A 23,157-nucleotide genomic window follows, 5' to 3' on the forward strand; every position below is an offset into this window, starting at 1 on the left:
GGGGTTGGGATCTGTATGAAGAGGCTTAACGTGAGTGCCTTTTCGAGAGCTTTGTGGGAAGCTACGCATAGCGAGCGGATTATTGTTAAGGCGAAAGCGCTTGGGGAGCAGATTCGAAAGGTATGTGGTCTTTTACTACCCTCTTAAGTTTCTGAAACGGCACCATGCTATAATTTAATAGGCTCTGAACTCCCATGTACTGATCTCTCTCATCGAACAACAGGAAGACGGCGTAGCAACCGCTATCCAGGCAATATATCGGGATCTGGAATACGCAAAGACTCTCGTTCGACAGCGCTCCCATACCTTATCAGCTTCCCAGGCCGTTGCTCTCGCAACATCGACACTGGAAGAAACCGGCATTGACATACCCGACATGGGTCTCGATGACGATGGCCATGGCTCAGGCTCCGGCTCCGGTGATCCAGATTTCTACGGCGCCATGGAGGACTCGTGGACATTTGTGGGCGATGAAACGGATAGTGATCGTGCTAAGAGAAGTGGAGATCGAGAGGAGTTATGACATGCGCGCTAATGAGATGGGTGTAGCTGTGGTTGTAATGGTTGTGGTTTTAATAGTGGTGGTGGTGGCGGTCGGGGGTGAGATGAAATGGATTAGAAGAATAATATAATTATAGAGGTTTTGGGGGGTTGGGTGTTGGTTGCTTGGAGCACATCCCTGTTTTATTTTGGTTTTACTTTTTCATTATTATCAACCCCCCTCACCCCTTCTTTACTTTTTTTGGTGATGGAGTTGCTTTTCCCGATTTTTAATTTGGTCCCCCGTGTGTTTGTCAGTGGGGACTTATGATGAGTATGATTCTCTCTATTTTTATTTATTTATTTATTTATTTTTGGTATGTTTGTTTTCTTTTTAGTCTCGGCTCGACTTCTTTCCATGAACATGAAAATGCCTGGAAACGATCCTTTGGGTATAATATTAGTGATAATCTTCAGGGAACGGGTGTTTTTCGTTTCTTCTTCCCCTTGCAAATGGAAAGTGGCATATGGAATATGGATGGGCAGAGGCGTATATGGATTACTTCAGTGAATTGAATTAACTCATTGAACATGCTCAGTTGATTAATGGATTGTCTTGTCTGCTTGATTGGTTGAAGGGCAGATTTCAGCATTGAATTTAAGAATATTGGTATTTTGGTGTTTTTACGGGCTCTTTTCTTACTTTCTAGTAAAATGCATTTGCATGTTGACATCACATCGCCCGGTCGAGGGTAAATGGGATAGAGGTATATATGTGTTATATAGACAACTTTCACAGTTTTCTTCCCTTTTCTATCTTTTAATATCTAATTCTTTGCATGTGTCTCCTTATCTTTATTCTGCCCTTTCTCACAGGCCATGTAATGAATATTTACCCATCCTGTTCTAATACTCTATCGACATACTAAAAATTGGAACGAGATATCAAGGGCTAATCTGCATGACATATTTAAATCTACTTTTAAGTTGGCGTAGGCTATAATGCAACGTTGCTATTATGATATTGGGATTCAATTTGCTGTTCTTGAAACAGGGTTACTGAACGTAGATTGTATCGAACTCCTTGAAGAGTTTAAATGCTTCTTTGCCCGATGTTCTGGTTTTTTTCTTTTCTTTTCTTTATTATTATTTATTTATTTATTTTTTGAACAATGTAGTTACTGGGATGAGTAAAGACCACAGCAAGATATATTTCTCTATTTCACTCTCAAAAAAGCTCCTCCAGAGTTGCCCATTAAAGAAGCCCAACACATAATCAGAAGAAAAGTAAGAAAGGAATTAAACCTCTCTGATTAATGACGTACGTTCCCCTAACCATCCGGCCCTGTCTTCCCCTCCTTCTCCTTTCGCTTCTGCACGACGTCCCAGTTATAGACTCTGGCCGTAGCGACTTCGAGAGTCTGGTACAAATGGCAAAAAGAAGGGAATGAAAGTTAGTGTTTTAGTTTTATTATTATTAACGGTTAAATCACCTCTGATCCCAGAGGTAAAGAACACCGCCATTAAGAGTAGGTGTAAGAGAGAGAAAGAGTGGGGAAAAAAAAAAAAGGGGGGGGGGGGGGGGAATACTGTAATTTGATCGCGCAAAAACTCCAGGTCCTCCTCGCAGTTTGCAAAGCTGGCTTCTGCGGCACGCAGTTTTTCTGTTAGCAGATCAACAGCTTCTTCGATGGGGTATGCGAGCATGACATTTGCGCCGAGCCAGAGGAAGACCTCGTCTGTATCTTCTGGCTTTATCAGGGCACGGGAGTAGAGAGTGTCGTTGAGTTCGAAGGTGGTTTCGAGAGCAGTGCCGGTGCCGGCCTGAGCATGGTGGTGTATGTGAGTAAGTGGTACGGAAAGGGTTACATGGTGTGAGTTTTAGATGCGGGACGAAGTAAAGGGCATTTGGAAGATGATTGAGGAAGCAGGGAAAATAAGCATGCAAATGACATTTCGTATGCACATGGACGATATTCAACCATTGGGCCCACTGGGGGCGTTCAAACACAGGCAGTATGAAGAAAAAATAGTAATAGCGAACCTTTCTCCTATCCCGCAAGAACTTTACCGTCTCCAACGTTTTCTTAATATCGGGGATCTTATCCTTCAGTCCCTGGCCGCGCCGTTGTGTATTCAGCTCCATGAACTGGTATTTCGATATCATCTCCTGGAACGAGCGCAGTGTCGGCTCTACGTCCGCGCGGGAGGAGACGTAGTCCGCAACATTATCGACGAAGGGTGCAACGGGAATACCACGCGGATTGGTGGTTGACAGGTCGACGGGGGGTTTTCTTTATTGGAAAAAGTTCACTTGTTAATTCGGGATAAATGTTAATTGTGTCTGGGAACAATAGTTGTACGCACTTCTCTGCCTGTTTGTCGCTCATGATGGGATGCTGCGGTTGGTTTTAAGAGGGGGCAGCCCCTCTCTCCCGTCTATTTAGCTTATCAAGGGAATTAAGAAGGAGAAAGTATAGGCGCTACAACGTTGGGATAGAGGGGTTGGTGGACATTGATATGAAATAAGTAAATAAATGCGTCGCCGAATAAATATATAACTAGTTATGTGGTTAGGTTCAAAACTGCGGCATGAAAAGAAAAAGCCAACCCGATGACGTCTTGAGCATCAACACCTTTTTTCGAGTTCAACTACCAACATTCAATACCAACCAATACGGAGAACAACCATCGCCATGCAAATAAAGCAAATATACATACATTAACTAATCCTGATGTAATAAATGGTGCTTAACGCCTGTTTATATCCAAAATGGTCCTTCTTGTCATCACTCCAGCGATAGCTTCCGCCCTCGACGGCATCCCAGCATCAACTCGCGACGAGCTATCCCTACCCACTCCCACCAGCTGCTCTGCTATATCACATACACAGCTTGTTACTCTATCCAGACATCTTGTGTCCAATCCGAGATTCATAGAGAAAGGAAAAAGGGACGCCAGTCGATATGGGGGGTCCACTCTCAACTCCCTCCTGAAGGGCACCAGAGTATACGTTCCCCCTCCTCCACCGAAACCAGAACCTGTACGTTACTCATTCCCAGTTACACAACACGCATGCAAAGACATATATAGGACGTATATCTATAACCTCCTTCTAACGCATACAGACACCCGAATACCTCGCCCTAAAAGCCTCCCTTCTCGCCGCAGCCGAAGCAAACAGATACAATGCCCTCCTCCACCCAACTTCCACCCCGGCGTCGTTCCCCCCCTCCCCGTCTCCCTCTCGACTTTGGGCCCTCAACGACAACCAAAATGACCCCCTCACCCCCTCTCTCGTCCTCAATATCCTCGTCTCAATCCTCTTCACCGGCTTCGCAAGCTACTGGGCCCTATCCAACTACCGCATCCCGACCTTCCTGACATTTACATCGTCGCCGTCACCGTCGAATCCTGGCGCGGTATCCTCGCAGCCTGCACGGGTGTTCATTTCACTTCTTGTTGCGCTGGTGGTGGGCGTGGCGGAGGTGGGTGTTTATGCGCTTTATCTAAAGAAGGTGGAGTTGGCCAGGCGGAAGGAGAGGGCGATTGTTGAGAGGAAAGTGGTGGTTGGGGAGGTTGGGGTTGGTGATGGTGATGGGAATAGGGGTGGTAACGGGGACGACGGTGGAGTCAGGATTGATGGGAAAGGGGAGAAGGAGGAGATTTGGGGTAGGGGAGTTAATGGTGGGGCGAGGAGGAGGGTTCAGGAGCGGTGGAAAGGGAGGGATGTGGATATGGAAGGGTAGTAAGTAGTTAGGTGAGTGCTGGTTATTCCATTCCCTCATCTTGTTCAAGGCTTCTTGGTTGCTGAATGCTACATGTAATGGGTAGGAATTCTCAATAATATGCTAAACCAGATGTGATTTTTTTTATTTATTTATTTATTTATTTTTTAATAATTTTATATCTCCATTTATCATTTCATTTGCGCCATTAATTCACGCTGTCAGGATTGCTGAAAAACCTCAGATCTCATCATTCCAAACATCTGAAGGGAATCTGAAACCAACGCCCAAGCAGAATGATAATGTCATCCCATCTATCGACAGTGTATGGGTATATATGTGCATGCATGCACGCTCCCCCCACCCTCCCTTCTCCACACACACACACACACACACAAAGAAAAAAAAAAAAAAAAAGGAAAAACAAAATAAAAGCAAGCAAATAATAATATTCATAAACATCATTCCTTCATCAACAGCCCAGACCAAAACCCCTACGCCGTCATAGTCTCCAACAGCAACGTCCCCGTCGGTTTACCCTCTACAAATCCACCGTCCCTCGAATACACCTTCTGTCCCCTCAGCCACGTCTCCAGCACAAGCCCAGTTAGCCTCTTCCCCTGATATGGCGAGCACTTATTGCGAAACAGCATGGTATCGGGCTGCACAACCCACTCTGCCGTCTCATCAAAGACGCACACATCCCCATCGTATCCAACAGAAAGATCACCCTTCTGGGACCCTAGACCCACCTGCTTGGCTGTATTGGCGCAGCACCACTGGACGATAGATTCTAGGGCAGAGGTCGATGAAGAGGTCGACGTTGATGTATCTGTTGCTACGATGTTGCTATCGGTTATCAGGGCACGACGTCGTTCCAATTCGGTCCAGAGAATCGGCAGGCCTAGGCCGACGGATGAAATTCCGCCCCAGGCTTTGAGGAAGTTTCCTTCCTCCTCCTCTTCCTCCTCCTCATCATCATCATTTGCTTCTTCGGATTTAATTTTCTTGCTGCTCTTCTTAACATTGTCATTGCAGCTACCGGGAATATGCGCCGGCAGCACTTTCAGCGCCGGCGTACAGGGCGAATGATCCGATACAACAGTCTTGATAACCCCCTGGTCACTTGCATGATTAGCCAGCTCCTCCCACAACGCATCCTGGTTTGCCCGACTACGGATGGGCGGGCAACATTTGTGACGTGTGTCGCCATCAGATACCTCCTCGGCTGCTAGGGAGAGGTAGTGGAAGCATGTTTCAGCTGTGATGTTTACTCCGCGTGCGCGTGCGGCTTTTAAGAGCGGGATGGCTTCCTTGGCGGATAGATGGACGATGTGTAAGGGGAGGTTTGGTGCGAGCGGGGCTAGGGAGAGAATTGTGGAGATTGCGGTTGTTTCGAAAGCTGGGGGGCGGGAAGTTAAGAAAGTGGAGTAAGAGGTTGGGGAGTCTGTGGTGGTGGTGCCGTCGGTGGTGCCATTGGTAGTATTGTCTGGGAGCATTTCGGCATGGAACATCAAGGTCGTTGGGGTGGGTAGAGAAGTCAGCTCGAGCATGGCGGCTTTGATATCTGCTGGTGATAGGGCTGGGAATTCTTCAACCTGGAATCACAAGGAGTTAGGAATGTGGAACGGAGAGAGCGGATGCAATTTATTGCATGTTGTATGCTTTATATACAGCAGCAACAAAGAGCCAGGTAGGCGAAAGAGAGAGGAAAGCGTCATATACATACCCCACTATCAATCAAAAACCCTTTAAACCCCCTCACCCCTCCTTCAACCAACCCCTTCAACTCCCCAACATTCCCCGGCACAACCCCTCCATAAAACCCCACATCAACCCAACACTTCCCGCTCGCCGCACCAATCTTCTCCCGCAGCCCGTCCACCGTCGTCGTAGGCGGCACAGCATTCAACGGCATATCAATGACAGTCGTGACGCCTCCAAAGGCCGCCGCCCGCGTCCCCGTCTCAAACCCTTCCCACTCCACACGGCCCGGTTCGTTCAGGTGGACGTGTGCATCGACGAGGCCTGGCAGGAGGATGTGGGGGGAGTGGTCTGTGTATTGTGTTCCCGGGGGGAAAGCGTTTGGTGGGAGGACGGAGTGGAAGACTGAGGTTACTTTGCCGGTGGAGAGGGAGATGACGATTGTGGCGGCGGTGAGGCGGCCGGTGATTATGGCGCGGGAGGAGGCGAGGACGGTAAAGGAGGGGGGAAGAGTGGAAGGGGTCGAGATGGGAGTGGGAAGGGGAGAGGCTGTGGAAGCGGTCGTTGTGGGATGATCCATTGGAGTTTTCTTGTGTCAATGCTGCTTCCTTTTTTTTTTTTTTAAGGGTGGGAAATAGGGGTCTAGTCTAGTTCTCTTTGTGGCCAATTGATGGGATTGTCACCGTTTTCTGTATGGGAGGATTTTCTTTTTAACAGGGGTTTTTTTTTTTTTTTTTTCTTATTCTGTACAAAATAGGGATGCCATGGGAGGAAAGCCACTGTAGTCTGTATCAAGCAGAAGAGAGAAAGGGAAACTGAGACAGAGGGGAGAAGAAATGAGAAGAGAAGAATGAAATATTTATTATATCGGGTATACACAAGAGTTAAATATATATACGGGAACGGAACCAGCGAGTGGCGATAAGGGGAACCCTTTTCCTTAGTTATCGAGGAACCGATTAAACTACACAATACGGGCAAAGAGCGGGCGCGGCAAAAGCAGAGAAAATCGGAAGAACAAGCAAAGAGAGGGGAATTCCTCTATTATTCCGTTGAAGACCCCGTGAGCATCAAGCCGTAAAAGCCTAAGGGATCAAAATTCGCCGCACGGAAAAAAAAAAAAAAAAAAAAAAAAAAGGAGGTCGATATGTACAATCAGTTACGACGAACTAGCTGATTGTGTTCTAAGGTTGGGCCCGCGGTTGGGGGGTTCAATACTCCAACGCAGAAGATTTCGATCGAGGAATGGCTGAGCACTGAGTGTAAGGTTGCAGCCGGGGGAGTGGAGGCGTGAAACTGGCAGCGTACTACTAGGATATCACCCCAAGCGGTTCAAAGGTGGTAGGTTAGAGGGTCTAGATGTGATGATGATGGATGCGATGGATCAGCAGGAGTCAAGACATGGGTTTGGGGAAAGGCTTTTAACTTGGCAGAGGTTTGGAAGTCCACCCACATTCTGCTCTGTCTCTGGCTGCATTCACCTCCAACATCTCTCTCGATGCAGCATCAGCATATCTCTCGTCTCTGCCCTCTCTCGATTCTTTCATGCAAGTAAATGTTGATGGTCACGAGTTACCAGCTGCTGCTGCCTCAAGGGCTTAGTCATCCGGACGGCCCACTCGGGGTAACTAACTAGTTAGTTAGTTGCCGTAATTCCATCCTCTAACCGATCTGTATACGTGCATTCATTGACCATCTGGTGAGTGGACTGGGGGTCTGGTTATTGGGCTTCCTTTATATCTCCTGCTGATAGCCCCAGCCTACGGACACTCTGCATCTCAAATCTCAACTTCTGCCATTTCTACGGTGTGTTGTGGTGGTCCCCTATTTTTGCAGTTTTTGCAGCCAACCTGTGGAACCCGTGCAACCTCTTAAATACAACACGGAACACATGCAAACTGGCCGCTATGGAAAACCACAGCAGCAGCAACTACAACTACATACAAGTAAGTACAATAAGTACAATGACTGCTAAACAATGCCGCGAACAACGTCTTCGACTGGGCCATCAACTGGCCGCAAGAGGACTTACGGCGAGGCGAGCCTTAGGTAGCTGGCTGGCTTAGCTAGCTTGAGTCTCCTCGTTGCATGAGGAGTACGTGCTTAGTCACCCAACCTTTAACCCCCTTTTTTCTTTCTTCTCTTCCTGTTTTATATATATATATATATATCAGACTTCATCCAACTTCCCAGCTTCTTCCCACCTCTACGGAGTACATCCATTCTCAAGTTTTTACATGTATCGTTGCAATCCGCAATATTGCTTCATCTTCCTATGATTTTCCAAAAATGTCTCACCTAAATCCTTCATCTGCAGGCCGCATCCTACCCGGCACTGCTCCAGGGGATTCCGGCGCTGGTTTGGCAGACAATAACAACATCAACAACAACAGCGCCAACAATCAGCCGGATGTGGAACTTCCCATCCCAATTGATCCCAGACTCCAAATAAGCGTCGGTAGTACCCAGCAGCCGCAGGAGTCGCGCCTTGTTGATGTTAATGCAACCGAGGCCATTCAGCCTGAAAACTTCCACCGAGACAGTAAGTTATTTTCAACTTAAGTGATGCGAAATATCCGCTGTATATTCCCTCGTCACTGAAGTTTCTTTTTTTCTTTTCTTTTTTTTCTTTTTTTTTCTTTTTTTTTTTTATTATTATTTTTTGTTAACTGTGTCTTTTTTGGCACATTCGTTTTTCGTCATTTTTGTGCGCAATTGTATTGCATTGGTTGTCTTGTGTTGTTTTGTATTACGTTCCTTAAACAGCATTTCCTGGCAAATATGCCCCCACTGTGCTACCAATTCCCATAGTAGTACCTATTCCCGTGGGTAGACTTGAATTCTGCCGCCACTTTTGATTCCTCTGCTGCTCTTTGGGCTATATATACCCCTCTTTTGCCCTCTCGAGCCGCATCATTCTCTCCAGACAGACAGACAGACAGACAGATGTAGAGACATCAAAAACAGCACCACGCCTTTTTCTCTCTTCTATTTCCCCCCCTCGATGTTCTGTTTCCATCGAAGACTCGTGAGTGATGTCCTGGTTCTCGCTTCCTTTATATACTCATTCTTGTATATACATTTCTTGTTTTTCTTATCTTGTATATAATCCCCGGGGCACATCCATTGACTTTATGTGCCCTCCTACCATGCAGGATCTCCCTCAGGGGACACTCTGCTCCAGGACCCGGAACAAGACCCGGTGGAAGAGGCTGCAGGCCAGAGCTTGCCTAAGCCACAACAGACCCGACAAACCGCCAGCCAGGCCGTCGATTCGCAGCTGCCGAAAAGGGTGGAGAAGCCGCAGAAGCCAAAGGACCAGCCTGACGTGACTGGGAGGCATTCAGCCGCAGAGATCGCTGCTGTCGAAGCGTTCAAAACCCAATTCTGCGAGGCCAACAGCATGTCAGGCGAGGACTTTGGCCGTATGGTCCAGCACCGTGAGACCGAAAACGGAGACTTCTCATCTCTAGGTTCCAACTTGACGAGATCCGAATTCTGGGACCTATTGTACGCCCTTACGCCAGGTCGACGGCCCCGCGATGTCCAACGTTACATGCGCTCCCACTACGTGGCCACCTCTCAGAAGCCACGCAAGTGGACAAAGGAACAAGACGACGAGCTAGTCGCATTGCACGTTGAGCATGGGCCCAACTGGGCCAAGATCGCCGAGATCTTGGGCCGTGCTCGCGACGACGTCAACACTCGCTTTCGCAAACGTGTGCAACATCGAGACACCCAGACCCGCGGGCCATGGAGTTCCAACGAGTGCACGCGTCTCGAGAGCGCAGTGCGACAATGGCTGGATATCGCCCAGTTCCCCGCAACGGCCATCTATACCACCAGTGACTCCAAGCCGGGGGACATCTACCGGATAGACCCCCGTTATATCCTGTGGACGCAGGTGAGCGATTTCATGGGCAACACGAGGACCAGGGAGCAGTGCTCGGCGAAGTGGAAGACGATGCGGTTGAAGAAGGGAAGGGAAACTTCCAGCCCCAGTTGAAAGGGGGAAGTTTTTTCCCGTTTTATATTTTGAGTGGCTACCTCGCTATATTCTTGGACGGTGGAATCCCTAGACTTCTTCCTCTTGTGTTGTCGTCCATTTTGTCGACTATTAAATATTGTCGCACTGCTCATTCTGGCTGGCTTCGTTGGTATGTTGTTCCACGGTTTGGTGGTATTTTTTTCGATCCGACGATTTGAGACGGCCCCCGTGGGCTGAGTGGAAACAACTGTGGATGGGATGAGATGTGGAGGGAGAGTTCGATATTGGCATTTGTCCGTCGACCTGTATTGAATATGCCGAGCCATGATATCCCTTTCTATATTGCCTTTCACTTAACCCTCCGAGACAAAATCCGTTTTTTAAGCCCCAAGCCCCCTTATCGCTTTCAACGCCCGATCCTAACATGGGGGGTATTTGTCGGTTCCCGGTTTGTAGTGTTTTCCAGGACCCTATACCACTGCACTGAGATTCGTCTTTTGATATGCTGCATTTCCGTGGTGGATGGAAGCCGCAATTTTCAACTTGGCATCTGCAGGAATAAATCCAATCTTCAGGGTCCCGCGAGGCTTTTCCTTTCCCGGCATGCTTGTGTGGCCCCGCAGTGGTGGTGGGTCGCTTTTTGCAGCTTCGTAGCGGATATCTTCTATCTATATTGTTGTTTTCCTCCTGGACTGGGCCCTCTTAATAACGATGGCATACAAACTCCATCCCAGGTTGTCCACCAATTTCTTTCACCTACCGACACCCAATAGATACAGGCGCTGTACCTATCCTGTTTGGCATATTTAGTACAGGGCAAACACGGGCATTCACACGATTTTCAATCCCGGGGCCTAAATGTCGGGCTAAGTTGATATCCGGGGAGCTTCCCGCCAACGCATGCTCGTGGCTCGTGACAAAGGTTTTACGTCTGAGAGATAGATCCCACCATATCTTACCTGCATCCCCATTTTTCTCATTCAATTGAACAGGCAGAGCTGGCATCCGTTTTGTTTCTCATACGCTCCCAGGAATGAAAACTCCTCGATCTCTACTCTGACCACACAGCCCACTGGATTGCTCGGGAATTTTTGACCAACTGAGAAAGAGCGTGACCAACATGTCAATAATAAACACTCCGTATATCCACAGCTGTACAGATGTCCCGCCTTGCACTTACCAGTCCAAGCATAACAGACAGTAATCACAAATAGCACATGGAGAAAACTGACGGGTAGGTGTACGTTCGATCTAAAAAAAATAATGTAAAGAACTGCAGTCGTGTCCCAACCAACCATGCTTCACACACTCCCCAGACTCCGATCATGAAAACTGAAAACCCCAAACTAAGGCACGATGGATATTCCCACCCCACTTAGCCGCCCGGCCCTGTTCCCTTACTTGGCCAATGCCTCTCATAACAAATAAAGCCTTCAATACAATTCCGCCACTGGTTTTGGAACCCGTTCAAGAGGGGAAAGCAAGGAAGGTGGGTCACTCTTATAGGGGCAATTTTGGAGATCAGAAGGGATGCCTGGTTGCGCAATGGAATATATCATTGGAAGAGCGTGATCGATGGCTTGCTTTCCCTATTTGAGCCCTCCATATCGTATGGATCCAGGATTCCTTTGGTCTTTATTCCACATATGGTATGTTTGTTTATTTTGTTGTGTGGAGGGATGCAGACTACCGGCGGCAATATGCCGTTCCCTAATGATACAGGAGGAATTTAGGTTCAAATCCATCCAATGGCGACTGGGAATTTGTGTTGATATTCAACCATGAAATACAATGATTCATGGTTAATCGGACATGCCAGCGATTTCTTGGGAACAAATACGCAAAGAGCGGGGTGGGGGTTTTAGGTGGGCATGGAGTTTACTGAAGTTGGTTTTCGCATGACCGTTTCTTATTTCGTTCGGGGAGTTTCCGTGGACTCTAATACGTCCACACGCCTGGCATCTATCTGTCTGATGTCTGCCGGTCATCTCCTGAAAATAACCGAGTTGCTACAGCGTCGGACAAAATGACTAAAGAATGCTTCTAGCCCCATATAGATCGCATTGCCCTTCTTGGTCTTCTCCCTCCCCGGCGACCCGATTTCTATATCCCCTTTTCGCATTTCCTCTTGCGGCGGGGGCTAGCTAATTTCTGGTCGTGTATGGACACTTTAGGATCTTACCTGCTGTTGGCTATCGCTTGCGTTTTGTTTTGTTGTTTTCGAAGTGATATTATTAACCGTGGTGATGGCGATGTTCTATGAATTGTGCAAGCTATGTACACGTCCATGATATGGAGTACGCATGCTATGTCTCCTGAGTTTGGGGCTGGGTGGGGAGTGTGAGGAAAACTGTTGACATTTAAGTTCTATTTATTTGATCATAATACCTGTAGCATATAGAATGACTTTTGAAAATCTAAAATATAAACACTAAACTTTGGAAAGGGAAAGCTTTTTACAATATGAGGTGAAAACCCCTGCGTTAAAAGAACCCCTTTAACTTCTATATTTCGTAGACAAGTGACAGTGACGAAGATAGAAGATAACAAAAAGAAAAAATAAATAAATAAATAAAAATAATCTACTAGAAGCAAACTAACACACTCTTACAGTTCGTCCTTTTTACGCTCCTTCTTCCCGTCTGATTCCCTTCCCTCCTCACTATCCTCTTTCCCCTTCTTACCCTCCAGCACCCTCCTCTGCACCGCTGCAATCTCCTCATCATAAACCGTCCATTCAGGTATCTGCCTCCTCGCCCTGTCCAGCTTCGGCTCCTTCGTCAACGGGTTATTACACAGATCAATCGTCTTTGCTGTCTTCAACGCCTCATCCGAACACCACGTCTCGCACCACAACCAGTCCTGGGGCAGGCTCTTAATCGGCAACACGCGTTGCATATTATTCGGCAGATCTTGGTCCAGGTTACTTAAACTATTTGGATCGACGGCGAGGGTGTGATATTGCCCACGCAACCTGTCACCGGCAGCTATTGCCCTGAACTGGTTCAGATCGACCACGTACAGCGCGGAGATGTGGTAGGGCAGTCCTTTAAGGAATTTCTTCCAGTATCCCTGCTTCCAGAAGCGGAAACCTTCCATGGATGTGCGTGAGTCGCACATAGGCGTGAAGCCGTAAGGGGCACCCTCGAGGTCCAGCGTGACGAGCTCGTACATGTCCGTGCGGACGATCTGGTCCGCATCGACGAAGATGACCTTATCCAGAGAGAGGGGGAAGAGGACGTCTAAGAATAGGATTTTGTAACCCCATATAATGCGCTGCTTCTCTTGCTGTTCATGCAGCCAGTTAGGCCATTTGTAAGTGACCATTTCGTACGAGAAGCCGTATTCGGCGGCGAGGTGGGGTAGGAAGGTTTTAAACGATGGCGAGAGAAATTGCTCGATGAACCAGAATTTCACGCTGTGACTTGTGTGTTTCATAACGGAGACCATCATGATATTGAGCATGCGTTCGTATAGGTGGCCGCTGGCGACGGAGAAGATATTTATATCTGCGTGTTTTTCTTTGGGACCAGTTACGCTGGAGAGTACGCTGGAGGCAAAGCTTAGACCCTTGGAGAGATAGTCCTTTGCTGAGCTTGGCTTCGAGTCTGGGTCTAGGACGTCGTCTGTTTCATGACCCGGCCGGCGGGACAATCGCGGGTAAAGAGTCTTGCCCCGGAAGGAGAGGAGAGCTACGTCGTTGTTCTCGTCGCCGGGGGTGGGTCTGTGACCCTTTCCACCAACGCTGTCCAGACGGAAGATGCGCTCGCTTTGGCCAGGCTTTAAGGTTATTTTCCAGCACCCAGGCTGTGCTTTGAATTGGAAGTACCCCAAATTTGCCATGATGATAGTATCTGCGAAATGGGGGTTTTTCTCGGTTCCTAGGAGCAGTTGAACTCCTCGTGGTGCTGTTCTTCTAGTAACATCCCACGAATGGCCTTCGATTAGAATGTGCTCCAGCTCATAAAGAGCATCAACGTTTGCACCTTCTTTAAGTGAGCTTAATTTGATGTTGTCAAGATCGTATATTGATTCCTTTGGGGCCACAAGCCACGAGTGAGGTACATCCATTCCTAAATTAAGGAGAGCATCACCGGGAATTCCGTGAAAGGTGGCTTGCGGTTTGGCTATAGAGCCGTCTTCGCTAAATGACGGAGTAGATTTGAGAACATATTGATAGAATCTTTTAATTGGCAACTCCTTTATCACTTCTCGGGGAGTAAGGAATATTTTCAAGTTGACGCCATTTAGCTCTGACAATACTTTCAAGATCGGAATACAGCGTTGAGCGGTCTCAGTCGCTGGATCGACCGCCGCAATAATGTAGATCGAGGGATCATCGGAGTTTGAGATAGATATTGCAGAGTGAGTGCCATTCCATTTCTCATACAGGTTAGAGCGCACATTCGATACTGAATTTAAGATTCCCTCCGGAATGTTAGTTGCGGTTGAGAGAGACAGTAGAGACAGTAGCTTAGCAAGGCTCAAAGGGTCAGATATTTTATCTTCCAAACCAAGGTCCAAAGCTGCCTGTGCGAGCACTCCAGTGCGTTTAGACCGTTCGTATGCAAACATATATTCCAGATCCAGAGCATCAAAAACGGTCGACGACGGCAGAGGACCAACCGTCCTACTGTTAATCACCATTCCATGTTCACCAGCACCAATTCCAATTTCTCTCACCAACTCCTGAAGTGAGTTCCAATAAGCGGTTGCAAGGTTGGCATCTAAGCCTGGTGCATCCTGTGCATCCTCTCCAGAAACGAGGGCATCGAGAGTGGCAGCAACTGCAGCTGGGTCAAGATCACGACCATGTCGAACACTATGAAGTCTTGACAAAAGGCCTTTCGAAACAGACGACGCCTCTCCATTATGAAGAAGTAAAATTTCTACTCCAGGGTGTTTTCCGTGAAGCTCGAGAAGGTAACGAAGCTGCTTAACACCAGACTCGCTCTGCAGATCGGCTATGAGGATGATACTAGTCCAATCTAGCATTGAATTCTCCGATTTAGACGTCGCGGGAATCCGGAGAAGAGTGTCAAAAATATCTTTATTGTTTTCGTACATTTTGTTGAGATCAACGGTACGAACTGTACTCGGGTCCTCGGGGATAAGTAGTGGGTTTCGAGTCCGTAAAGCACCTTGAAGAAAATATGAAGGAACCCAAACATCCTCCTCCAGATCACCTTCGAAAACAGCCCTTTGAATTGTTTCCATATCATTGGATACGGCTGAAATCATATATTGCATGAAGTTTTCATCTCGAACAAAGGCAACACCATTTACAAAAAAGGTTGGTTCTCTTCCTTCAATTGCCAGCCTCTCGAGATAGGATTTTGTGCTCGCAAGTATCGGGTCGTAATTTTCCGATGTTAAGACATCTTTGAATGCAAGAGGATTGTGGCCATCCCTCGCTTTATGATCTTTCAATGCAGCTGTGAAACTGGCCTGATCTGGGGAGGCAGTCTTGTTGGCAGTGAATGACTATGTTGAAAGATTAGTTTGGGAAATTTAGTGATTCTCAAATATGGATACTTACAGCTTGCAAGTAGGTCACCAAAGCTTCAATGCCGTGTGTATCTAGAAGATAATGGGCAACTCGCGCCTGCTCGAGAGAATTCGGATTCTGCAATAATGGTACAAAACCAAATCTAATTGGTATCCTTCTCTTCACAAGCGTCTGCATATTTTGAACGACAATTGCAATATCCTTTGAAGAGGCTAGGTCGACAGGAATAACGACATTGTGAATATCCCGTCGGATCGGAGGAAGCTGACCGGGGTAGACTGGTTTGAGTAGCTATAAACGACACAGTTAGAATTTCCATATAACAAAACCAGCAGATAGGTATCGGCACAGTGCTAGCTCACAGATTTTAGACTTTTTGTCCACCCATCATATCGGTGATCTTTTTCAAGATTATTCATCCAAATAATTACACCTTCACCTTCAATCTCGTCTCCGTACTGATAGCGCAGTGATTCATCAGATGCTTGGGTTTTAGAAACCGCCGGATTAGAAAACAGACCCACGGCTTGTCGCGCAGATAATCCAAACTCTCGGAATCTGTTGATTACTTTCCTTTCCTGTCTTAAATGACTGAGAAGGAAGAAGGGGTCTATGTTGTTCGGGTCGATCTGCATCCCATTAATCCACATAATGTTGAGCCCCACGGGCAACTGGGCAGCCTGGTTTTCGTGGAACTCTTTAATAAATTCAGGTGTAGCATTGCGACCTGCGATAGCAGAGGAATGCCTAGGAAAGTCCTGCGATAACCTTAGCAGCGTCGCAAGTGGGTCATCGCTGCTCATCACGAAACTAGCAGCATTAATACCTAGTGTCGATACTTCTGAGGCAGACAAGGGCTTCAAGTCAGTGGGTGGCTCATTCTTCGCATCGTCTACTGGAGCCAGGGTAATTTTTGCTGCATCCGTATCCTTCATAACGCTCTGTTCCGCGTCCCGATCGTCGATCACGACGTAATCCGTTCGTTTAAGAGCAAGCTCCACCCCGTATCCACTAACGAAAATGGGTTTCGAGGCCTCAGTGCCGGATGACCGATAGCGAATTCTATATGAGAACTGACCCTCTCGAGCCTTCCGGCTAAGTACCTGGTGAAATCCACTAAACATGGGAGAAGTCACATCGGCATATAGTACTAATGCGGGCAGCGAAGGATCTCCAAGTACTCGATCGAACGGTAAAACTCGTTCGTGCCTATAATCATATATTCCACCATAGATTAGCTCACTACTCACAGTTATCGCTAAATGTAACTCACGTACTGGTCTCCTGACACGCTCTGCTGCGCATATTCTAAATTCGGTGAACAATATTGATAGCCATCATAATACACCCAGACAGTGCAAACTGCATCTTGCGCCACCACTAACGACGGCTCCACCGACGTATGATAATATTGATAATGAGCCTCGATCCGCGGTGCGGTGGATCGTAACGATAGGGCAAATTTAAAAGACGAAATAGACTCGGGATCAGTAAGGTGTCCATTGTCCTGGAGTATTTGTGTAAATCGCTCATAGAGGTCTCGCTCCGTAGTAATTTCTGTGAATGCACCCTCAGCAATGTGGTCAAGGAGAGGGAAATAGCTGGTGGAGTTCTCTTCTGCAGCGGTTTCTCTGGCTTCTGCATTAGCTGTGGGTTTCTTCTATGGGGACTACGAAACTTGATTCCATCAACATGTGCAACATACAGAAGCTCCACCAGGTACGGTGCTGCATTAAAAGAAGCAGTCAGAGCGGCATTGACCAAGGGGCCAGCGGAAGCGATTGGAGTAAACAGGAAGATTGCTGCGAGCAGCGCCAGGCCGCCCAATCGCCATGGAGAGGAGATATATTTGAAGACCATGGTATATACGTATGAATGCATATATGACCAGCCACCAGCTTATATGGAAAGATATAGGATCTTCTTCGATCCCATTTAGGTCGAAGTATTGCGCATTGTCTTCTCAACGTACTCCGTCAGTATCCAGTTGTTGCAATTAGAACAGTTTCCACCAAACTGCTAAAGTTTTATAGTTTATCCGCAAAATGTAGTATCAATATTTATTTCTCAAGCCGACGCATTCTAAGCAGCAAGTGTAGAAAAGGCAAAAAGAGTAATTGAAGCTATCGAAATGGTAAACTATATACGAACAGCTGCGATGTTTTGGACACATTGTTAGCAAATGGCTTAGTAAGAACACCAGAAGTGCATAACATAATCAATAAGCGAGTCGGCCACATAAGCAAGTCAAGCCACTTTTCATCTCATCCCAGAACAACATCTTCATCATCAAAAATGTCAACCACACAAAGAAATAAAGCCTCTACTCAGGAAGGAAGGCTTCTTTTAGCCATTCAAGCATTTAAAAATGGTCAAATTTCAAGTGTACAAGCTGCAGCAAAGCTGTATGATGTTCCACATTCCACCCTAGGTGATTGGGTACATGATTGTACAGCATGTGTTAACACTCCTCCAAAGAACCAGAAACTTAGTCTTACAGAGGAAGAATCTCTTGTTCAATGGATTCTGACCATGGATGAACAAGGTCAGCCTCCCCAGGTTGCAGCTGTATGAGAAATGATCAACCTTCTTCTTGCCAGCTGAGGATTCAACCCCTCACTCACAGTGAGTGAATACTGAGTATGAAACTTTGTCAAGCACCATGATGAGCTGAAATCCAAGTTCTCACACAAGTATGATCATCAGTGGGCCTTATGTGAGAATCCTGAGGTTATCTGTGGGTGATTTAGGTTCATACAAAACACTATTGTGAAATATGGGATTCTGGAAGATGATATCTACAACTTTGATGAGACTGAGTTTCAGATGAGTGTAATTGGGACTGCCAGAGTGATGACTGAATCTGAAAGAGCTGAGAATCCCAAGCTTGTACAGCCTGAAGATCAAAAATGAGTGACTGTTATTGCTGAAGTCAATGCAACTAACTGGGCCTTGCATACAATGATTATTCTCAAAGAAAAGATGCATCAATCCTGCTGGTATGAGACAGAAGGACTATCACATGACTGGGTGATTGGAGTCAGTGAGAATGACTGAACCACTGACCAGCTAGGCTTATACTGGCTGAAAGAGGTGTTCAACAAGGAGACTCTACCTGTAAAAAGGGCAGATATCAACTGTTGATTCTAGACTGGCACTGAAGTCATGCTTCAGCTGAATTTGATCAATTTTGCACTGAGAATCAGATCATTGTCCTCTACATGCCATCACATTCCTCTCATCTTCTTCAGCCATTGGATGTTGGCTGCTTCTCACCCCTGAAAACTGCATACAGACAGCAGGTGGAAAACCAGATGTGGCTTGGGATCAATCATATTGACAAGGAGTTTTTGGGTCTTTATCCTGCAGCTCAGATGCAGGCCCTGACTGAGAGCAACATCAAGAGCAGCTTTAGGGCTACTGGGCTGATTCTGTACAATCTTGAGCAGGTTCTCTCACAGCTTAATACCATGATGCATATCCTCACCCCCCCAGGGACCTTCCACAGCTCCCAGGCCTCCTGGGCCATGGTCACACTGCATAATATACACCAATTGGAGCAGCAGGCTGAGAAAGTTAAAGGATATATCAAGCACTGTATGCAGAGCTCACTCAGTCCAACCAATTGTGCCCTAAGTCAGCTGGTCAAGGGGTGTCAAATGACAATGCACAGTGCTGCTATTCTAGCAGCTGAAAACAGGGAGTTAAGGGCTGCAAATGCCAAACAAAAGAAGAAGTGAGAAAGAGGCCATACATATGTAGCTCAAGAGGGTGCTTTGAGGGTTGAAGAAGGCTTGAATCATGTACAAAGGGTCAATGAATGAGAGCAGGGGGTAGTTGAGACTGCTGAGTCACAATCACAAAAATGTGCAGCACCACAGTGTAGTTTATGTGGGATTATTGAGCATACTGCTCATACATGCTCTAAGTGTATAGGAAATAATTTATAATGTAATTTGCTAGTTTTTCTTTATAGTTGAGACTTTGAAGGCATTCTTGTTGTACAGTGAGGAGGAAAGTGGCCGACTCGCTTATGTGGCCGACTTGCTTATCGATTACGTTAGTTAATTAAGTCTTACGTAATCATATAGCACAGCCAATCAGACTGCGTCTATCACAACTGCCAAGCCGATTCTAACCCTAACCCTAATAAAAGGTTTCGTTCTTAGGGGCTGGTCTCGTCCATGATGGTGGGGGCATAAAAAGTTATTAGTATGGCAGTGAAAATGAAAACAACAGATGCAAATTGATTTATAACGGTTGTAATATACTGGGGCTGCTATAAATTGACATATTGAGAAGTTGGTGTGCAGAAAAATGGGAATACAGCTATCATCAATTGAAAGCGATGTCTGAAAAGAGGACAGAATTAGGGCTATCCACCCTGAGACAAGACGTTCGAAACTTCAACGCCCGAGCTAAGTCACCCATCTTGCCAAAAGTCAATGCTTAGTTATTAACCCTCCTTCCCCTATTTGAAGCTCATATCTTTGCTCCCTTCGTCGCATTGATGCCAGCAAGCTTGAGGGCCTCACGAACACCTAAGTCAATGAGGACATCTTCGGAGCCACCTATACACACATTGACGTCAGCAAGTAAAACTTTCAAATCCTAGACGGCAATTCTGTTATCAAGGCAAACATACCAGGGACGATCCATGAATGAGTGGCGCGAGAAATCGACTCAATACGAGAACCCTGGCCTGTTTTGGTGAGACCAAGTCTGCAGTTTTAAACTCCGTTAGCAAACGTAGGCTCCCCTGAAAGATGAGGGGGGAAAGATTGATAGGGTCCATTAAAAATGGTTATAAAGAGAGTCCATACCCTCCCATAATCTGGACACAGTTATCCGCAACAAACTTAACCATCTGCCCACCCTTCACTTTCAACAGTGCCGTAACCCCACCCAACTGCCGATTACCATCCTTAAAACTCATATGATCCAACTCATAAATAATCTGCTCCGTCCACGCATGCAATGCCTCGACTTCCTTGGCCATGGAGCCGAACTTATGTCTCACGACCGGTTGCTCAATAAGCTTCATGCCAAAGGCTTCACGCTTTGTAGCCCATGCCATCGCATCCTGGAGACAAATGCGGGAGCTGCGGATGGTCTGGAAAGCAATCCACAGGCGCTCGTGGTTAAAGTTGCTCATGACATATCGGAAACCTTGACCCTCAGAGCCGACGAGGTACTCAACAGGTACCTTTACGTCCTCAAAGGTGACATAGGTGGTGGCACTGAGCCCGTCGGCTCCGATTTCGATTTTGCGTGTGCGGATCCCTTCACTGCGCGGGATTAGGAGGAAGGAAACACCCTCTGCGCCGGGGCCGCCGGTTCGAACAGCAGCCTACGTCAAGCAAGGGCAGTGTTAATGGTGAAATGCTTCTTGTATATCTTCGAGTTTTTTTAAGTAGACTCACCATGAAATAATCGGAATACATGCCATTTGTGATCCAGTGAAGTCGAAGTTAGCTTGATAACTCGCAGACAGATTTTGTTCTAGAAACTTATCTTTTTCTCCCCATTAACAATATAGAACTTCCCGCACTTAGATTTTTCTGCCGTCGTCGTCAGGTTTCTCACATCAGATCCGCATGACGGCTCAGTAACAGCAAGACAGATTCTTTTCTCCCCGCTAAGGATCTCCGGCAAGATCTTCTTCTGCAGCCACGACGACGCGAATTGCTTAAGAGGGGGAGCTCCAACGGTCTAGTTGAATGGACAATGCACGTTAGCATAAATATCTGAAGATATCCAAAAATTATTCTCCGGGGAGACAATATATAAAATTAACTTACCAAACCCACAAAAATGCTAGAAAGTGCCCCGCCCCGGAACAGCTCATCCCACATCACAAAATCATGGAACCCATTCCACTCGCTGGCCTTGATACCACCAATTATGGGATACTGTGCAGCAAACTCCTCCGGTATCGACTTGCCAAAAGCGATGGGCAACAGGAGCCCGTCCCGCGCGCATTTTCGGTAGACCTCGTCTGGCACTTTGCCTGCAGCTTGCCATTCTTCGCTTTTACCGACAACGTTCTATGCAATAGAAAAAAAGGGTAAATTTTTCTAAGCTTTAGGAAACTTTGGCTTTACTCCGTTGGATGGAAGATGGTCAGAAACACACACTTCCTCAGTCCATTTGCGCACGGCATCCCTCAGTCTGAAATGGGACTCGTTGTAATATGGCGAGGGACGGCCGGAGTACCTTCAATTAAACCGAAATACGGTTAACAAAATGCATCTCAGTAATGAGATGTGTCCAAATGAAAATAAAATAAGATTTATGGTTAACGCTGAGGTCCGCGTATAGAAAGTGATAACTTACCAGGATGGCTCTGCCCATGGAAGAGTGCTACCAAATTGCTTGTTTGTAGCCATTGTTATTATTCGAGGTAGTTAAACGTATATAAATAACGAATTTATGGAGTAATAATAATTATTGAAAAATTTATTTCGGGATTGATAATAGAGGCAGAGAGATGCCGATCTGAATAGATGATATTGGGAGAGCTTCGGAGTGTATGAATAAGCAGTTTCAATTCGGTGCTCTAAGGATTGGTCGTATCTGACCTCGGCATAACACTACATATATTAAAGACGGGCGCAGATCATACTCTAGGAGCTAGGGCTCAGAGACAGCTTTATCGAGACAACCATTAGTTGATCGAGGGATTAGCACCTTATAGATGCCCCTGAGGTGGATACCAAGGTGTCTAGGGTATGCTGCCTCGGCTATGTTAAGGGCTGCGGTTGATGGGTTAGGCTGGCTATCGGCTATATTAAGTCTGTCAAATTCACACCCGGATAATACTTTTATCAAGGTTCAAGTTTACAGTCAATTCCTGTAGCCGTACAGAGTACCTCGATACAGTACAAACTTCTCTGCAAAACAAAAACACGCCGGACCCCGCACCGCAAAGACTACCATGCACCAAAAGAGTACATACAAACAGGCCACATCGCATCACCTAACAGTGACATTCCATGGATAAAACCACATCAAAGGGGAGACGGCAGGCATATACAATATGACATACGGCACAGCAGACAGCAGCAATTGGAGCGCATCCTACACCCCTCCATGCCCCGCATGGCAAAATCAACAATACGCCGTCAGTGACAAACGCCGTTTCGCAACCTCAGAAACCATGTGGCCAGAACAAAATTAAAAAGAAGCAATAAAAGAATCGAAAAAGAAAATTAAAATTGAAATCCACGTGTTCCGCCCAGGTCGCTCATCTTAATCTCACACAGCCTGAATTCTGCGTTCCACTCGTGGGAGCCATGATCTTCCTTGCTGAAATTAAATAATAAAAATTTTAAGCTGAGATAATGCATTTTTTTGTTTTCGGGTTTCATCTTTTCCTCTTTTTCCTCTCAGCTTTTTCTTTATTCTATCCATTGTTGCGCCATTTTCACCCTAACTGAAATAATTTCCACCGTACTCTCTTTGCTTTCACCACTAAAGTCTCTCAAAGAAATTTAGAAAAACCCGAAATGAGACACAAACAAAAATACGCATCCCACGCGGACAAACACGTGGTCATGGACGAGCGTCAAACCGGTATGCGTTGTGTTTTCCCTAAATGCAGGTCCAAACAGCACAAGGCACCGAAAAGGGATGCGCAGAGCAAGGGGCAATCTCCAATCCCAAATTCAGATGCTTGTCCCAACGTCCAACATAGAGATAATAGACAAACGGCGAAGTATGGAATTCTGCAACTCGAACTGACCACA

The 23,157-nt window shown here is 46.6% G+C and overlaps 8 protein-coding genes across 8 annotated transcripts in view; 3 read left to right on the plus strand and 5 right to left on the minus strand.

The window, feature by feature from the left end:
* Positions 1-523, plus strand: part of PAAG_12396 (hypothetical protein) — a gene marked incomplete at both ends in the record, with an annotated part of 4,589 nt that extends 4,066 nt beyond the window's left edge. The window contains 2 exons of the mRNA XM_015847890.1: positions 22-120; positions 224-523. Of these exons, the coding sequence (XP_015702494.1) occupies positions 22-120; positions 224-523 (399 nt within the window). The remainder of the gene's footprint in view (positions 1-21; positions 121-223) is intronic.
* Positions 524-1,811: 1,288 nt separating this feature from the next.
* Positions 1,812-2,870, minus strand: PAAG_07426 (hypothetical protein; the record flags this gene model as incomplete). Its single annotated transcript, XM_002790521.2, has 4 exons — positions 1,812-1,901; positions 2,071-2,304; positions 2,525-2,774; positions 2,848-2,870. 4 exons carry the CDS (start codon positions 2,868-2,870, stop codon positions 1,812-1,814), a joined length of 597 nt encoding a protein of 198 aa, XP_002790567.1.
* A 383-nt stretch (positions 2,871-3,253) lies between these two features.
* Positions 3,254-4,229, plus strand: PAAG_07427 (hypothetical protein; the record flags this gene model as incomplete). The annotated part of the gene is made up of 2 exons (XM_002790522.2): positions 3,254-3,523; positions 3,609-4,229. The coding sequence occupies 2 exons, from the start codon at positions 3,254-3,256 to the stop codon at positions 4,227-4,229; spliced, it is 891 nt and encodes a 296-aa protein (XP_002790568.1).
* Positions 4,230-4,702: 473 nt separating this feature from the next.
* On the minus strand, positions 4,703-6,492 carry PAAG_07428 (allantoinase; the record flags this gene model as incomplete). Its single annotated transcript, XM_002790523.1, has 2 exons — positions 4,703-5,806; positions 5,938-6,492. The coding sequence occupies 2 exons, from the start codon at positions 6,490-6,492 to the stop codon at positions 4,703-4,705; spliced, it is 1,659 nt and encodes a 552-aa protein (XP_002790569.1).
* A 1,709-nt stretch (positions 6,493-8,201) lies between these two features.
* On the plus strand, positions 8,202-9,918 carry PAAG_07429 (hypothetical protein; the record flags this gene model as incomplete). Its single annotated transcript, XM_002790524.2, has 2 exons — positions 8,202-8,454; positions 9,068-9,918. The coding sequence occupies 2 exons, from the start codon at positions 8,202-8,204 to the stop codon at positions 9,916-9,918; spliced, it is 1,104 nt and encodes a 367-aa protein (XP_002790570.1).
* A 452-nt stretch (positions 9,919-10,370) lies between these two features.
* On the minus strand, positions 10,371-10,905 carry PAAG_07430 (hypothetical protein; the record flags this gene model as incomplete). The annotated part of the gene is made up of 2 exons (XM_015846221.1): positions 10,371-10,568; positions 10,714-10,905. The coding sequence occupies 2 exons, from the start codon at positions 10,903-10,905 to the stop codon at positions 10,371-10,373; spliced, it is 390 nt and encodes a 129-aa protein (XP_015700656.1).
* A 1,602-nt stretch (positions 10,906-12,507) lies between these two features.
* PAAG_07431 (UDP-glucose:glycoprotein glucosyltransferase) lies at positions 12,508-17,269 on the minus strand (the record flags this gene model as incomplete). The annotated part of the gene is made up of 5 exons (XM_002790526.2): positions 12,508-15,384; positions 15,440-15,700; positions 15,772-16,618; positions 16,687-17,040; positions 17,115-17,269. The coding sequence occupies 5 exons, from the start codon at positions 17,267-17,269 to the stop codon at positions 12,508-12,510; spliced, it is 4,494 nt and encodes a 1,497-aa protein (XP_002790572.1).
* A 2,622-nt stretch (positions 17,270-19,891) lies between these two features.
* PAAG_07432 (hypothetical protein) lies at positions 19,892-21,798 on the minus strand (the record flags this gene model as incomplete). Its single annotated transcript, XM_015846222.1, has 7 exons — positions 19,892-19,980; positions 20,055-20,131; positions 20,233-20,759; positions 20,996-21,121; positions 21,211-21,456; positions 21,547-21,625; positions 21,746-21,798. 7 exons carry the CDS (start codon positions 21,796-21,798, stop codon positions 19,892-19,894), a joined length of 1,197 nt encoding a protein of 398 aa, XP_015700657.1.
* Positions 21,799-23,157: the final 1,359 nt, after the last annotated feature.

Source organism: Paracoccidioides lutzii (genome assembly GCF_000150705.2).
Source record: "Paracoccidioides lutzii Pb01 unplaced genomic scaffold supercont2.24, whole genome shotgun sequence".
In the NCBI taxonomy this organism is placed as follows: Eukaryota; Fungi; Ascomycota; class Eurotiomycetes; order Onygenales; family Ajellomycetaceae; genus Paracoccidioides; species Paracoccidioides lutzii.